Consider the following 17,924-nt stretch of genomic DNA (forward strand, 5'->3'; position numbering starts at 1 on the left):
TGGAGGGAAACTCAGTGGAAAAGGAGGAGGACACAGCCAGGGTGCAGCAGCTAGAGACCAGGAATTTACACTGTGTGGGCACAGATGGCGAAGGACAGAATCAAACAAAACCAGGAGGGGACACACTCTTGAGGGCCGGGCTGATGGTGCTGGGACCAGCACAGCAATCCAGGCATGCCCTGTCCCATCTCCAGCCTCAGATCTAAAACACACAGAAGAATAACAATTTTTTTTTTTTTTGGTCCTTAAATATTTCCCCAGGATTCTGTAAAGCATTCCACAGACATTTCTCATTTACTGTTCACAATGGTGTGAAGATGGTGGTTAACACTACCATTGGCGTGGAATGGTGATCTCCTGGGTTCCTTTCTCCACTTGGGAGTGGGGTCAATTCATGGCCTTGGGAGAGCTGTCTAACTTCTAGGAACCTGTTCTCATGAGTGGATGTCATAACAGTACCTATTTTAAAGGGATGCTGAAAGGATTAAACCAAATTGAATATATGTAGAGTGCATAATCGGAGAAGGCAATGGCACCCCACTCCAGTACTCTTGCCTGGAAAATCCCATGGATGGAGGAGCCTGGTAGGCTACGGTCCATGGGGTCGCTAAGAGTCGGACACAACTGAGTGACTTCACTTTCACTTTTCACTTTCATGCACTGGAGAAGGAAATGGCAACCCACTCCAGTGTTCTCGCCTGGAGAATCCCAGGGACGGGGGAGCCTGGTGGGCTGCTGTCTATGGGGTCACACAGAGTCAGACATGACTGAAGTGACTTAGCAGCAGCAGAGTGCATAATACAGGGCCTGGCCCAAGTCAACAGTCAAGAATGGTTAGCTGCCACCATCATTATTATTACTGCCACCCGCATCTTGCTAGTAAGAGGTCTAAAGCTTAGTGATGTGAACATTTAGATCACTCAGTCCCACCAGGTGTGCAGGTCTTCCCTGGTGGGCCAGTGGTTAAGACTTTGCCTTCCAATGCAGGTTCGAGTTCCTGGGTGGGGAGCCAAGATCCCACATGCCTTCGGGTCAAAAAAACCAAAAGATAAAACAGATGCGGTACTGTAACAAACTCAATAAAAACTATAAAAGTGGTCCACATTAAAAAAAAAAAAAAAAAAAAAAACAGAAAAGATTGCTCAGGTGGTAAACAGTGCCAGACTCTGAACACTAGGACTCTGATTCTTCCAGCCTGATTGGCTAGGAGCCATCTAAAAGATAAGTGTAAGAACCAGAAGAGGTGGCTCTCAGAACTGCCGCATTTAGACACGGTCGGAATTCCCTACTCCCTTCAGTGCACCCTGCCACCTTTTATCCAAGACTGTTCTTGCCTTAGAGCAGTTAAATCTCTAAGTTCACCAGTCCAAAACTGGCTTCCCTTGCACTGCACACGGCTCTAACGTACAACGGAAGATAAATTCATTGGACACCCCTATTTGGGCATCTGTGATCTTTAGAACACACCCTGGGCTATAATTGAGTCTCACTAATTAGTACTAATTAGTAGGAGAAAAACCACTAGCCTCATATGCTAAGTCCAAAGAAAATAGCTCTATTCTTTCAATAGAAATGGTAACTAGAACTAGACGTACACAGCGCGAGCGAGCTGAGATTCATCAAGAGGCCAGCTTTAAGGATTAAATTTATAATTGTGTATAATTAGTACATCAATTATATGTAAATGGTGTCTGAAGGAGCTGGATAAAACAATTATTCGGTTAAGCAGTTTAAATATTCCCTGTTACACTATTCATTGCATCTTATAAATAATACAAAGGTTAATTTCAGACCAGCCCATGCGATCTAAACTAATACAAACTTCAAATTGAGGCCATGCAAATTAATGAAGCATTTCTACTGAAGCTACCAAAAACAATGAAGAAAGGCTGGTAGGGAAGAAAAGACAAAGAGGTAAGCCCACAGAGAAAGCAATCCATGGGAAGGGTTATTTCTCTGCTCTAAATATCTGGGGTCACTCCACAAAGGGCAGAGTGAGCCTGGACACCCCTGTGTCCTGCAACCGCCTCCCCGCCCAGATTCCCGCCAGTACAACCCACCTCGTGTTAGACTTTCCCTACGAGGCCTCGGAATGGCCTTTCTTTCCTCCTTAAATCAGGAGCCGATTTAGTCCAGAAGCCAGCCCATAAACCCTGGGGTACAGAATATGGGAGCAGGAATGGGAGGGAGAAGGGGGAAAGAAAGGGAGGAAAAGCGAAGACGTAGAAGTTAGGAAAGGAGTGAGATTCTATCACACACCCTCTCCAGGTTGGAGCAAAGGGAAAAGTCTACTTCAGTAGAAAAACACACCCAGTGTTCCGAGTAGCGCTCTATCCAGAGGACGCGTAATGCCCACCTACTAAGGAAATGACTCTTCAATAATAAAGCATCTGCAGGAAAGGCAATCAGATACAAGGACACTCTGGGAGCCTCGCCCGAGGACCAGTCCATACACGTCATCTTCTCTCATCCTGTCACTGGCACAGCTCTGGGGATGTACTGCCTGGTGGGTATACGTGTCTGTGGCCCCACTGAGCGCAATGACCATGAGGGCTGAGATGTCCTACCTTTGAGTTCCTCATAGCACAGAGCCTGGTACTCAAGAAAAACTCCTTGCATTAAACTGAATGGGACCGGGAACAAACTTTCCCACACAGCAAATTTTGGAAAAGCTCTTAAGTCTCTCTCTGGTCAAGTGTGGCATAAACTCTGCACTGCACTGCACTTGCCTCTGAACACTGTGACCTTTAAAAAATCATTTGGACCAGGAGCAGGGAAGAAAGAGGAATGGGGGATCACTGCTCTGTTGAAAGGACAGCGTTTCTGTTTCAGGTGATGGAGAAAGTTCTGGAGATGGATGGTGGTGATGGTTGCATTGTTGTGAGCGAACTTAATGCCATTAAGTTGTACACTATAGGGGGATAAAATGGCAAGTTCTACATTATGTATATTTTACCACAATAAAAAATGATAAATGAATAAATCAGTAGTTATAAACTTGAATTGGGTGCTAAAAACTTAAGAGTATGAAATGAGAGAACTCAGTTAAGCGCCGCATCCTTATGGAATATGGTCTACTAGGAACCGAGTTTAATAATCTACTTGATTTCATAAACCAAGTCACTGTTCCCTGACATCAGGCCCCCAAGTCACTTGCAGCTAAAGTGTTAAACTTCCCCTCCTGAAAGTCTTCCAAATGCGAAATAGATATTCCTTATGGTTACCATGCCTTATCAAAATACTTTACCATTCTTGGTATGTAAATAGAAGGTTTATTGCTCACCTTAGCAAAGGTTTAAACTTTCCGGTGTAAAACTCTTTAAAAGGAAAAATATAAAAGCTTAATATTGACTAAAGTTACCTCACAGGGGAAAAAGAAAAGTGTGATAATACCCAATTAAGCTGAACTTTCTACCTTAAAAAAAAATCACTTGAAATCAGCTTCTTTCTAAGGCATAAAGCTTAACCAACCATTTCTTAAAAAGTGCACCCTAAATGAGCACATGTATAGGTAAAATTCAGTGTGTATCCTATATTACAGACAACCCAGAAAAATTACAAGAAAACCAGATCACTCTGGAATTTTTCCTAACTTTCCATTGCCCTAAATAGCCAAGTTTGATGGGTAGAGGCAGCAGGTTCCGAGGTTTGACATCTGTTAATAACACTGGGTTTAAACAACAGCCAGACTTCTTTTCCCCTTATCACAGATAATTGAGAGGAGGGTTACTCTGGAAAGTAGAGAGTCACTCTGGCTCAACCGCCTTCCATGACACACTGGACTTTTTTTTTTTTTTTAATTAAGTGATCCAAATATTGCTCTGGCCAAGCCCTCCAAGGAGTAGCATTATTTCCTCATGCACTCAGTGCCCTCCAGCAAACTCACCTAACGTCCAGGCAAAGTAATACTTGGGCTTGGAGGCTTGCATGACGACATATAAGTAGCAGAGTCGGGTCAGAAAGTTTGCTTCATGAACAAACCAGTCGTCAACCAGGGAGGCGACAGGGAAGGTCTTCGTCAGCGTCAGAAACAAAAGGAGAGATACCAAGGTCATGCACAGTTTGTGCATCACGGCTCCCTGGAAATGGGGGAGAAGAATGAAGTAACTATTCAGAAGACACTGGTGCGTGGAAAACAATTTCAGCAAAGGCATGCTAAGAATAAAGCTGCCCCATGGCTGCTGTGGTAATAGTCTCTAGAAGGAGAGGCAAAGGGCATTATTCCTCAGGGCACAGTTTCAGATGATGGGCATACATGCTGTATTTAGATGCAGGATTCGCCTCTGACACCCCAGGAAGGGATGGATCTTAAAAAAAAAAAAAAAAAAAACTCTTACCAGCACATTCTACCATCAAAGGTCAGGTGGTATTATTACCCAAGTGAGAGACCACTTGCTCAGCTGGGTCTGACTCTTTGTGAGCCCATGGACCATATAGCCCACCAGGCTCCTCTGTCCATGGGGTTCTCTAGGCAAGAATACTGGAGTAGGTTGCCATTTCCTTCTCCAGGGGATCTTTGTGACCCAGGGATCGAACCCGGGTCTCCTGTGTTGCACACAGATTCTTTACCATCTGAGTCATTAGGGAAGCCCCCAAACATATGCAAAATCAGTAACATTACAGGGTGGCAATCTTCCATCAGAAAGAAAAAGCCACTGGCCGCCTGGTCCTACAGCCAGCAGAGCCAAGCGAATGGGTTTGAGTGGCCAGCAAGGAGCACAGAGGCTTAGTGAGGAAGGATTCTGGGCACATGATTCCATGTCTGAGCCAGGACGTGGGCAGATAGCCTTACAAACCCTTTCCGGATGGTCTCCATGCAGTCTGCTCTGGGCTTGAGATGTACTGAGGTTTTCAATTCCCCTGGATGGAGTCATTTTGCCCAGATCCCCTGACAGCCAGGAGCTGTCAGCTAACACCCAAAGAATTATAGTCCCCAACTTTATAAAAGAGACTACTTTTATTTGTAACAGCGTCTGCCTCACAGGGTGGCTTGGGGTTTCAGCACAGGAATGTTTACAAGGGACTGAGAACAGTGCCAGATTCCCGGCATCTCTCAGTAGAGCGCATCATGATTTTCTAACTTTTCACCACTAGTGTGCGCCAGCCCCTCACATCCATGTGTCTTTGGCTAAAATGCAACTTCAGAGCTTCATGTTCTCTGTGCACAAAAATGCAAGAGTCTCCTTGGAGGGTGACATGAAAACTCTCTGATAATATTATTTTCCGAATAATGTGACACAGAACTGTTGTGATAGACCCTGCGTATAAGCACCTGTGGTTACTCAGATGACGCCCGGCCAGTGACCTCCCTCCTAGATTCCGTCCATAAAGGTCTCTGATTCACCATACACTGCAGAGGACCTGACTGTGTCAAAACTCAGAAAACATAAGGCTTAATCAATCATTCAAATTTTCAAATACTTAATGTTGCCTGACAGTGGCATTTAAAAAGGATTTAAATTATCCTCAATTTCTCCCTTTCTAATGTTACTTCATTCCTTCCATTAATTATAAATTTTCCTTAAATATAGGATATCTGATCTGGATACATTCAGCAGATTTGCAAAGTTCAATGAGTTATCCTCATGTTGATTAATTTGAGATTAATACACTTCAAATTAAAACATTATTTCAAAAAAACACCTTTTCAACTCTCTACAAGTCAATAAGATGAAACTTACTGACTATAAGGCATGCCAGTATAAAGCTGGTTTCCCTTGCCATAATAAGGCTCTGCAATAAAAAGTACATTTATTTTGGTTCCCACTCTTTCCCCCTTCACCATTTATGACATAGTATCCTTTGGCTGTCTACGAATTTCTATTCATAAAGACACATTTGAAGATGTTAACTAGCACAATTGTAGGTACATCATAGGCAGTAAATACTGGCTGGTTGGCAAGTAGATTAATTGCTGTAATATTTCTAGCCAATGAGCTTCTCTGTGAAATAAACTCCTGTTGCTCCAACATGGAGAACTCCTGCAAATAAATACCAATGTTGATATTTTAAACAGGGGAAAAAGTTATGGGCCAAGCTTTCTGGTAAACTGTTTGGCTTTTTAATTAGAACAATTAAAAGTGACAGCCCTGGCAGCAAAGCTCTACTTCCTAGACCTCTGGACAAATACTTGGCACTAAAAAACAACTTACAGTGGGAGAAGGTTCTGGCAGACTGTGGAAGCCTTTTTCCTTCCAGTTCACTTCCAGCAACTTCATGTGTGTGTGTCTCCCTTCAATGAAGGCTATATAATCCTTGAAATTGTTACAAGGGCCTGCTATGATACTCATGAAGTTGAGAAGGTAGCTCACATATTCCAAAAAGGAGGGTTTTGCTCTGCAAAAATAAAGTGAAAAGTTGAAGAGTCTTCAGTCTTCGATTTTTCTTTCATATCTGCAAATATGCCCGTTGTAAAGACAGGTGTTGTCTCTGTCGCTTGTTAAATGCTACACGCTCTTTCTTTGTTCTGTTTCTTAAAAAACCCACCTAAGAGAGGAATGTAGTTGAAAGCAAGTTAAGGAGGCGAGTGGCTCAGAGACGGCACGGCACTCTATGGCGCCCTCTGCTGGCCAACCGCAGCTCTACACGCGGAGGGCCAGACCAGGACAAAGGGAGCCTTGAGGCTGGGGAACAAACATTCTTTCAGCCGTCTGTCCACCCGAGAAAATGAAGGTAATAAACATCACGCAGGGTGGGAGCCCGGCCTAATGTGACTTGGTCGAGATGGTGTGAGATGGGAAAACTCCCTCCCAACTGCCAAAATAAATACAAAACAAATGATGGGTGGAACTGGTTTCCACTTGAAGAGGCCACACAAAACTACTGCCGTAGCAGTCTCCCGTCCGCTTTGGCCTCCAGGCATGACGTCCCGGCCAACAGACGGGTAGTGGCAGGAGAACACTCTGCAGAGACCAGTTGTGTCTAGTGTGTGAATGGCATTTTAAAGGGCAGGCTCAGGGCCCCCTTGGTGGTCCAGTGGTTAAGACTCCGCACTTCCAATGCAGGGGGTGCGTGTCTGATCCCTGGTCCAGAAACTAGCATCCCATATGTCTCGCAACCAAAAATAAATGAAGTGCTGGTGCTATTACTGTCTGAGTAGAGTTTCATTAAAAATCGTAACATTGGAAAGCAAAAATAAGTACCAAAGGGCATGCTCTTCTAATGACAGAATTGTGGGGAAAGGATTCCTCACAGGGTTAGTCCTCCAGTGTTTACACCTCTATGATGCTCAGCAAAGAAGTTGGTTCATGAGACTCTTGCAGTGGTTCTTTCTCCATCGCTTTCAAGTCCCGATTCTTTAATGAAGGAATGAAGCTGGGACCCTGTCTCATACATCCCAGTTATCTCCTGCTACTTTCTGGTATTCATTGGAAGGACTGATGCTGAAGCTGAAACTCTGGCCACCTGACGCGAAGAACTGACTCATTGGAAAAGACCCTGATGCTGGGAAAGATTGAAGGCAGGAGGAGAAGGGGACAACAGAGGATGAGATGGTTGGATGGCATCACCGTCTTGATGGACATGAGTTTGAGCAAGCTCTGGGAGTTGGTGATGGACAGGGAAGCCTGGTGTGCTGCAGTCCATGGGGCCACAAAGAGTCAGACACGACTGAGCGACTGAACTGAATTCTCTGGTAGGAACTCTCCACCATGGCTGTACCACCCTCCCCCACATGCCATTTTACAGCCTTATCAGTGCTATCCTCCTCTTTACACGGCCTCCCTTGCTCTCTGATGCCCACCCCCTCTCTACGTCACATAACATTGGCCAAAATCCACCTTCAAACTTTAGCTTTCTCCTTCTTCCTCTTGCCCAGCCCATCTTTGTCTCTCCAACCCTATATCCTATCTTCCTTCATGCCAGCATAATCATACTGATGGGCACAGATAAGTGACTGTTTCTTGAGGATGCCCCCCAATTCCAGATACATGCCCAATAAAAATAATTCTGGAATAAACATTACAACCGCAGTGAAGGAGAATCCTGGGAAACTAAGAAAATTACAAAGCCACCGACCCTTTAATCGAGGGAACCTATCCCACAACTACACCCAAATCCATTTAAAATGACCTATGAACAAGGTTATCATAGCTTACCATTTATAAAAGCCAGACAACCCAGTCTACTGATTGTCCATCAACAGTAGCTTCATTCCATAAACAATATTACATCCATATAAACAAGGAAGAGCTCTGAATACTGATGCCCAAAGGGCTCAAGAATATATTGTCAGACTTACTTTACAGCAAGTCGATGTTGCTCGCTGGAAAGATCTTCAGCCCTTCGACCTAGTCCTATGAAAAGAAACATTTAGAAATAAGAGGTTTTGGGTGAAGTAGATCACTACATCCTAAAAGAGGCTGATAAAAACTCCTTTGAAAGAAATGATTCATTTTTATTTCATCAGTCATAAAGAGTCTCTGTTTTCCTGTTTTGTTTTTTTTTTTAAGTGCCCTGGATCAAAGAGCCACCAATAAGTACATGAGTGAGAAGGAAAGTCTTTATAGGTTCTTAGGAAGAGGGGAGGATTCGGAGGTTACCCTTATTTAATTCACCAGTATGAACAGGGACCTACACTGCATATATTCCTTATCACGCTGTATATGTTTTCATTGCTACATGAGCCTGCCTTGCTGCCTGCACTTGCCTAACTACCACCGAGATTATGCTGGGTACACACACCTGGTACACGCTGAGAATGGAATGGAATGGGAAAGAAAGAGGGGACCTTCCTCTTCCAAAGGGGAAAAAAAAACCAAACAGGAAATGTAACCCTGAATGCAGGGAAAACAACAAAGAATTATCAGGAGTTTTTCTTCTTTTAAAACGCACCCATGCCAGAACTCCCAACCAAATCGCACTTGTGCCTCCTAGAAAATGCGTATGTTAACTTACAGTCAAGGAAACCAAACTGTCATCTTAAAAGCAAAAGAATTCAACTTTAAAACTGTATATTTAGCTAAGACAGATTATGGTCAACAACCACCAACACAACTCAAAAACATGCCTAAGAGAAGGCAGAGTGTTTCTGGAATTTACTTGTTCCTCCCACACACAAGAAAGAAAAAAAGGCAAACAAACATTTTGCTGCGTGTAAGGGATATTCTAAAAACAAAAAACAGGGTAAACTGAGAACGCTTTAAAAAGTAAATTTAGGCAAAAAGCCTATGTATTAAAAACGAAAACAAGAAGCAATGTTGATTAAACAAAATTACACTCACTTTTTTCTAAGATCTCATCAAATAGTCCAGCTCTGGCAATCTCAGGAGGGCTTCCCTGATAGTTCAGTTGATAAAGAATCCGCCTGCAATGCAGGAGACCCGGGTTTGATTCCTGGGTCAGGAGATCTGCTGGAGAAGGCATAGGCTACCCAACCCAGCAATCTCAGGAGTTAAATTGATTTTAGCTTATTGACTTATGGCGCTAGTATGAGTCTATAACCACGATCAAATGGTTTTCAGGTACAAAAATATTGACCAGCTCACTCCATTTTGCCCAGGACTTTGCCAGGTGGGGCACTAAATATCTCCTGTCCTGGGAAACCTCTGGGTTCTGAGCAAACCCGGATAGCTGATCAGTGTAGACAGACTCCATCCTCAGAATAAAATTACTTGGTTCTCTAGAGAATGACTAATCACTAAGTATGAACTGGGAATAAACAGGGTCAAAATGAAATCAAACCAGTTCTCAAGCTTTAAGTAAAAACAAGAAGACTTGCTAGTGGGGACTAAATCTTCCCCATCTGTCAACACATAAAGAAGTTTCAGCAATCGGAAAGCATTTGTTAGAGCCCTACAGACCCAAAGAAGACATCCTTACTAATCGCACCTGCTTCTCTTAAGCCCGTATTGAAACCTCCCTCTTGCGTGGAAATGCCACCCTCCTTTCCTGGAACCCAGTAGTAACGCTGGAAATAATCACATGTTCTGGCCATTATCAGGAAGGGCCCAAGTGAAGAATATGTTCAGTTTTTAGACAACCAGAAGATTCTTCCTCTTGCCAGCTTTTTATAGGTTCAGGCCAATCTCATAATTTTCTAAGCCAAAAATAAAGGTAATTTAACTAGCCAATGCTGTTTCATCTTTTATTACCGTCTGAGCTTCTCAGAGATGAACCCAAAGGAAAAAGGATGCCATTTCTTCTTGAAAGATTTGGAAATCAAGGGCAGAGAGTACCGCAAAATTAACTGAAATTTAAAACATCATACAGCTAAACCAAAAACCCACTGTTCCTGATGCAAATGTTTCAGCAAAGGCTACAGATTCAGCAATGGAATGGTAGGTAACGGCTGGGAAAGTAGAAAGCTATGATTCATCTGAGTTGCAAAAAAAAAAAAAAAAAATTTTTTTTTTTTTTTTACAAGATATAACAAGATCTGCCAGCCCTTGTCTAAACGTTAGGCTGTGTATACAGTGGAAAAGAAGAACTCTGAAGGTCAAGCTCACTCTTAGACCCAAAAGGAGCGCTGCTGTTCTCACCGTCATGAACTTGGAATGCCAAGGTTGTGATCTTCTGAGTAACAATCATCAGAGGCCTAAAAGGAAGATAGAAAAAAATGAAGACTGGCCACCTCGCCACGGGAGAAAATGTTTATTCCATCTCTGGCCCTGGTACTTTCTCATCTTGAAGCGTATTAAGTAAAATACAAAAACCATGGGATTCAAAACAATTTTCCCCTTCCAAATCACCTTGAATAAGTAGAACAAGTGAACAGCAAGATCACCCGGAAAAGTCTGTCTTGCATTTTTATTTGAAGCTAAGTTCCAGAACCAACATTGCCAGCATCTCCTGGAGCTTGTCTGAAACGCTGAAGCTTATGCTCCATGCCTGACCATAAAATGAGAACCTGAATTTTAACAAGATCTCCATGGAATTAAAATGCACATTTAAGCGTAAGCAGCACTAGTCTGGGAAACCCCCAATCCAGTGCCCTGGTTCCACCTGGATGGGTACATATTTTGACTTCTTCGTCCTAATATGGTCTAACATGGTATGTTCTATTTAAAGGCAATTCTTCCATGCACACGTAGTAAAGAAAAAGAAACACATTTGTAAAATGTAGCTTCCTGTAAATAAAACATTTAGTGACCTAAAATAGCAACAATCTTAATTTGAGGGGGAAAAAAAAAGCTTAAGAAGTGACACCCATGTTAACAAGGGTGCCAAGATAGTTCAATGGAGGCAAGAAGAGTCTTTTCAACAAACAGTGATGGGATAACTAGACAGCCACATAAAAAGCATACCGGAAGTAACTTAAAGATGGTTCAAAGGCCTAAATGTAAGAGCTAAAACTACAAAACTCTTAAAAGAAAACACAGGCATAAATCTTCATGACCTTCAATGTGGCAACAGCCTGTTAGCTATAATACCAAAAGCCCAAGCAACCAAAGGGAAAGAAAATTGATTAAATGGATGTCATTAAAACTTAAATTTTTTGTGTTTCAAAGGACACACACCATCAAAAAAAAGTGAAAAGACATTTCACAGAATGTACAAACATGTGAAAATCATATATCTGCTAAGGAATCTGTACTAGACTACACAAAGGACTCTTCCGAATTAAAAATACAAAGACAAAAATAACCAGTTTAAATGGCCAAAGGCTCTGAATGGACATTGATCTTAAAGAAGAGATACACAAGCGGTGAAGAAGCACATCAAAACATGTTCCGCTGTCATCAGCCACCAGAGACACGCAAATCAAAACCGTGAGACATGACTCGGCAAGCACCAGGATGACCAGAATCAAAAAGACAGGTGGTTTTGGCCACGAGGCAGAGAACTGGAAGCCTCATACATTACTGGTGGGAATATTAAATGGTGCAGCTGCTTGAAAAGCAGTCTGGAAGTTTCTCAAAAGGTTAGACATAGAATTACCATATGAGCAAGCAATTCCTCTTCTAGGTATATACCCATGATGTGTCTACACATAAACTTGTACATTCATGTTCAAAGCAACGTTATTCATAACAGCCGCAAAGGAACAACCCAAATAACCCAAATATTATATAAATACATTTTATTTATCCATTCATCAGCTGATGGGTGTTTGGATTATTCCTTTCAGGCTGTTATGAATAGTGTTGCTCTGAACATGTATGTACAAGTCTGTGTGTAGACATATTTTTCTTTCTCATCAACTGATGGGCAAATAAAACATGATATGTCCATCCAGGGCTTCCCCAGTAGGCTCAGCAGTAAAGAATCTGTTTGCAATGCAGGAGATGTGGGTTTGATCCCTGGGCTGGGAAAATCCCCTGGAGGAGGAAATAGCAACCCACTCCAGTATTCTTGCCTGTAAAATTCCCTGGACAGAGGAGCCTGGTGAGCTACAGTCCATGGGGTCACAAAGAGTCGGACATGGCTGAGCACAGCACACACTCACACACACACGTGCCCATCCAACAGAATATTCAATAATTCAGTAAAAGCAACAAAGCACTGCTACATGCTACACTACAGAGACACCTTGAAAACATTATGCTAAGTGAAAGAAGCCAGACCCAATGGCCACATATTGTATGATTCCATTTATATAAAATGCCTAGAATAGGCAAATCCACAGAGAAATGAAATAGATTGCTGGTTGCTTTGGATAAGAGGGTGATGAAAATGTAAAATTAACCACTGTAAATGGTTAGACTCTGTAAATTCACTCTGCATATGGCCAAAACCTGCTGAATTGCGTCCTTTAAATGGGTTAATTGTATGGTACCTGAATTATATCTCAATAAAGCTGCAGTTTGGTTTTTCCAATCATCTGGTCTAGCTCAGTACCTTTAATAGCTCTATTCTTGCCCCATAAGACAAGATAAAATCTCACCGCCCAACTACCATACCTTCCTCTAAACCTTCTAAGTTTAGCCTGGTTTTCTGATCTCCATCCTCATGGCTTCTTACTGAATTTGCCATCTCTAACCCGTATGTTCTGAGGGCTCATTTACATACAAAGCTGAGGTCTGATCAATGTCCTTGAGATAATATCAGGTTATCCTTGAGATAACCTTAGGGTGCAGCACAGCCTCTGGGCCCTGAGCTCTGGCCATGCCAGGTGTGGGAGGATGGGACTGGACACAAAGCATCCTTAGGCCAAAGCTGATATGTCCACTGTACCCAGCCACCTCTCTCTGAGGTCATTTTCCTCTTTAATTCCTCTCGTTCCCATTTCCATTTTCCATCTCTTTAAAAGAATAAGCATGTAATATTTTCAACTACCAGTATAAACTAAGAAGATACACTGTTTTAAAGAGCATGTCAACAAAGGCCCTTTGAAATCTTAACACCTACACCCAGCTTTATATCTTATTTGCAAAAGCTGCACTGCCAACATTTGAAACAAGAATCCTCACACTGAAAGGTGAAGAGCAGGGGAAGTGAGTGGTCTGCCTGCGGAAGGGAGGGGCGGCGTGCTCTCCGGGACTGGGGCGAAATGGGAGTGGTGGACAGGGGGCCCCCAGGGTGGTCACGCTAGGGCAGCAAGACAGCTCACAGCTGACACTGATTTTGATTACACTCTTATATAGTGAAAAAAAAAAAAAAAAACTGCTTCCAGAACACAGAGGTTTGGGTCCTAAAAATAATATACATCAAAACTTTCTATAAGAGCAATTTGACCTTATAGACCAATATAACCTCACAGCTCATCATCTTGATATTCTACCAGCCTTCTAACCCAGAATGTATAACAGATGCAGAGAGCTGTTTATCTTGAAAGGGACTCACTCTAAGCATCACATTCCAAGTAGTTGCCAAAGATGACCTTTTTTTCCCCAAAGCCTTTTTGTCCTGTAAGACTGTAAGTCTGAGGAATCAGTAATAGGACCTAAGCTCCCAGCCTTCTTTACACAAAGCCCAGCACAAATTATTTTGTATTCTGAGACACACATTCTGATGACCCATGCACTTTGCAAGCTTAGTTTCTACATTTGATTTAAAACTTCATTTTAAAGGGGTTTATAACATTGATATATCCATAAAGAAAATGTGTCACAGAATTAGCTTGCTCATCTCTCTCTACAGAAGTTGGATGGCTAAAGAACATACAGTATATATATACAATAGAATATTACTCAGCCATAAAAAAGAATGAAATGACGCCATTTGCAGCAACATGGATGGACATGGACATGCTAAGTGAAGTAAGTCAGAGAAACACAAATATCATATCACTTAAACGTAGAATCTTAAAAAACTGATACAAATGAACTTCTTTACAAAACAGAGTCACAGACTTAGAAAATGAATACGGTTACCAGTGGGGAAAAATGAGGTGTAGTGGGGAGGATAGATTGGAAGTTTGGGATGGACATGTACACAATGCTATATTTAAAATAGATAACCAACAAGGACCTACTGTATAGCACAGGGAACTCTATTTTATAATAACCTAAATGGGAAAAGAATTTGAAAAAATGCTACATATTTATAATTGAATCACTTTGCTATACACCTGAAACTAACATTGCTCATCAACCATATTCTAATATAAAATTTTAAAAAACTGTTTTAAGAAATGTAACATTTGTTTTCCTTTACCAGGGGTTAGATTTAATGTATTCCACAATTAGGCACACGTTCAGCAAAGCATTTAGTATCTAGTCCCAGAAACAATGAGCATGAGAAAGCAGCTCTCTGATTGGCTGCTGGGGATGCGTAATTGATTGGCTCCAGCTGCATCCTCTGGTTCCATTGCCTTGTTGGTGCTGAGCCCACAGCTCCTGAGGCTGTGTCCAGTCAATGACTGAGCACAGCTGGGTACCCAGTAGGGCCCTCCAGGCCAGGTATGGTGCTCCTCAGCTGGGGATCCGAGCTCGAAGACTTATCACTGAACTCGCTGAAATATTACGAGAACTGCACTGCAGTCCAAGACCTCAGTCCCCTCCTTTCCTCTCCATCTCAGGGGTCAGACGTGCATTTCCGTCTGATGGCTCTCCCAGATGGAAAAGCCTCCCTGGTTAGTTGCCTCCATGTTTTCCCTCACAGGTATTTCACCCAACAAACCTCATACTTCTGTTCCCACTTTGGCATCCACTTCTCACAGAACCCAGGCTAATAAAATGCAGAATACTAAATATCTGGATCAATGTAAATGAGTAACAGTTATTCCATATGAAATCTGTACCTTTAGGTCTATATAAGAATCATATTGTTATCATTCTTGATGAAAAATAATCTCCCTTCTGGGGGGTGGGGCAAAAGAAAGAAGCTATGGGTCAAATATTGTTACTCATCACCCAGACTATACTTTCAATAATATAGCATTTCTGTTTGAAATATCTGAAGAAAGTTCTAGCAACTTAAATAAGAAACAACTCACATGTGGGCTTATAAAATACACACTGGCAACGTGCAGGAAAGGAAATGGGGTAAGACTCCTCCTACATTCTTACTTCCCTGTGGGTGTAAGGAACAGTGCCATACGCTCCTGCTCAGAGGATGTCCATTCTGAACACTTTTTCATTCATCAATTTATTTAAGCCGATGGGTTAATCAGATGCCAAACTCAGACGGCACAGCTTACTGAGATGTCAGAGTTACTGACTTAAGATAAAACTCAAATACCATAGTACCGTCCATGTTGCATTTCAATCAAAAAGTAATATAATCTAAGACACAGACACCACCTATTTGCACATACTGGGCTGATCAGTTCAGTGACTGGGATTATAATAAACCAACAGAGGAAACTACATCTCCCATGGAACAACAGGGCAAATGAGCTCTCCTGCCCCAAGGGGTGTGAGTGAGCAGTATTTCTAGAATGCCCAACAGGATAACCAGGAACACAAACGGCTACTGTTCCACTGGCGTAGCTGCAGTTCACCATGATAAGCATGCAGTCTGCATTCAACTGTATTATATTTAAATGACACTTAGAACTTATTATATAAAATTTAAAAAAAAAACAATTATTGAAATCACCAATAAAGACCGCTCCCCAACCCTAGACAGAATCACTGTCTTAGCATTTATTTCCCTCCACTCTTTTTTCCCCCATACATGTCCACATTCATGAAAATGAACTCTCAATACATGTATTTTTGTGTGTGTGGTTTTGATTTTCCATTATATTGTAAGCATTTCCAGTGTTATTAGATACTCTTTGAAGACATCATTTTAATGGATGCATATTAGTACCAGAATTTTTTTTTTGGCCACACCATGTGGCTTGTGGGATCTTAGTTCCCTAACCAGGGATTGAATCTATGACCTTAGCAGTGAGAGCATGGAGTCTGAACCACTGGACAACCAAGGAATTCCCGTTTAGTATCATAATTTAACCGTTCACCTCTTTTGGACCATTTAGGATGTTTCCAATTTTGCACTATGATTGACAAGTTGAACTATTCATAAGTTGAACACACATATGAATAAATTTGATTTCCTTCCGGTAACTCAGTTCCTAGGAATTTAATATGATATAAACTTTGAAAAATTTCTTGCTAAAATTTGTGGCTAAGTTGCCTTCCAGAACAGTTGTACCAATTTATACTCCCACTAGCAGCGTATAAAAGTTCTCATTTCATGATGTTTTCAAAAAAAATGAGCAACTCAAATTGCCATCCTGATGACAGAGCAATTATCTGCCTGAATCTGGCCCTGTCTGCAAAAGGATTAAGGTTCCTTCTTGCTGTTTCCCTCAGAAGAAAAAACTCGGTTTGCACCCTTCTGTGAGCAAAAAACAATCAGTTCACGATCACAGACTTAAAAGGAATCAAGTATCAGCTTTATTACAAGCAACTGTTGAGCTTCCCCAGGGAGAACAGTTAAATCTTCTCATATTTTTAACAACCTGCATTCACAGAGAAAACATGGAGGGCACTGGCCCCTGTGTGTACTGACACAAATGACATTAGCTTCACTAATAAACGTGAATCTGTGTGTCACGCTCACCATTCACACTAGCTTTGATTCCTTTCAGAATGATAAATTTTCAAGCCCCAGAATAATCTGAGTACAAGTTTATATGCTCCCCCAAATTAGAAACACATATACATCATTGCTGGAGAAGGGAATGGCAATCCACTCCAGTATTTTTGCCTGGAGAATTCCATGGACAGAGGACAGTCCGTGGGGTTGCAAAGAGTCGGACACAACGGAGCAACACGCACACATCACTGTAACAACTCAAACATAATCCAATCTTGGTCAACTCCTGTCTGCGCTCTTGCCCTAAACAATAGTGTTAAGCACATAGGTTTGCACGCATGCTCAGAAGAGAACAGCTATCACATCAGGCTGCTGCCTGAAAACACCAAGTATAACTTCAAATCACTGCTTGACTCCTCAACAAAATCCTAAATAAGATTCTTCAGTTCAGTTCAGTCGCTCAGTCATGTTCAACTCTTTGCAACCCCATGAATCGCAGCACGCCAGGCCTCCCTGTCCATCAACAACTCCCGGAGTTCAGTGAAACTCACGTCCATCGAGTCAATGATGCCATCCAGCCATCTCATCCCCTGTCATCCCCTTCTCCTGCCCCCAATCCCTCCCAGAATCAGGGTCTTTTCCAATGAGTCAACTCTTCACATGAGGTGGCCAAAATATTGAAGTTTCAGCTTCAGCATCAGTCCCTCCAATGAACACCCAGGACTGATCTCCTTTAGAATGGACTGGTTGGATCTCCTTGCAGTCCAAGGGACTCTCAAGAGTCTTCTCCAACATCACAGTTCAACACCATCAATTCTTCGACACTCAGCTTTCTTCACAGTCCAACTCTCTCATCCATACATGACCACTGGAAAAACCACAGCCTTGACTAGACGGCCCTTTGTTGGCAAAGTAATGTCTCTGCTTTTCAATACGCTATCTAGGTTGGTCATAACTTTCCTTCCAAGGAGTAAGCGTCTTTTAAGATTCTTAGACCAACATAAACAGTAGTGTTAAACAAATTCCATTCTGAAAGAGAACTGCTGGTTGCTTGT

General features: G+C 42.1%; 1 protein-coding gene across 1 annotated transcript in view; it reads right to left on the reverse strand.

Annotated features, from left to right (window-relative positions):
• Nucleotides 1-17,924, reverse strand: part of MBOAT1 (membrane bound O-acyltransferase domain containing 1) — a 113,571-nt gene that overhangs the window by 17,844 nt on the left and 77,803 nt on the right. Inside the window, exons 5-8 of the mRNA XM_052649257.1 lie at nucleotides 10,479-10,534; nucleotides 8,240-8,294; nucleotides 6,153-6,336; nucleotides 3,887-4,079 (exon numbers count right to left, since the gene is read on the reverse strand). Coding sequence (XP_052505217.1) covers nucleotides 3,887-4,079; nucleotides 6,153-6,336; nucleotides 8,240-8,294; nucleotides 10,479-10,534 — 488 coding nt within the window. The remainder of the gene's footprint in view (nucleotides 1-3,886; nucleotides 4,080-6,152; nucleotides 6,337-8,239; nucleotides 8,295-10,478; nucleotides 10,535-17,924) is intronic.

This window comes from Budorcas taxicolor, chromosome 11 (genome assembly GCF_023091745.1).
Source record: "Budorcas taxicolor isolate Tak-1 chromosome 11, Takin1.1, whole genome shotgun sequence".
Taxonomy (NCBI): domain Eukaryota; kingdom Metazoa; phylum Chordata; class Mammalia; order Artiodactyla; family Bovidae; genus Budorcas; species Budorcas taxicolor.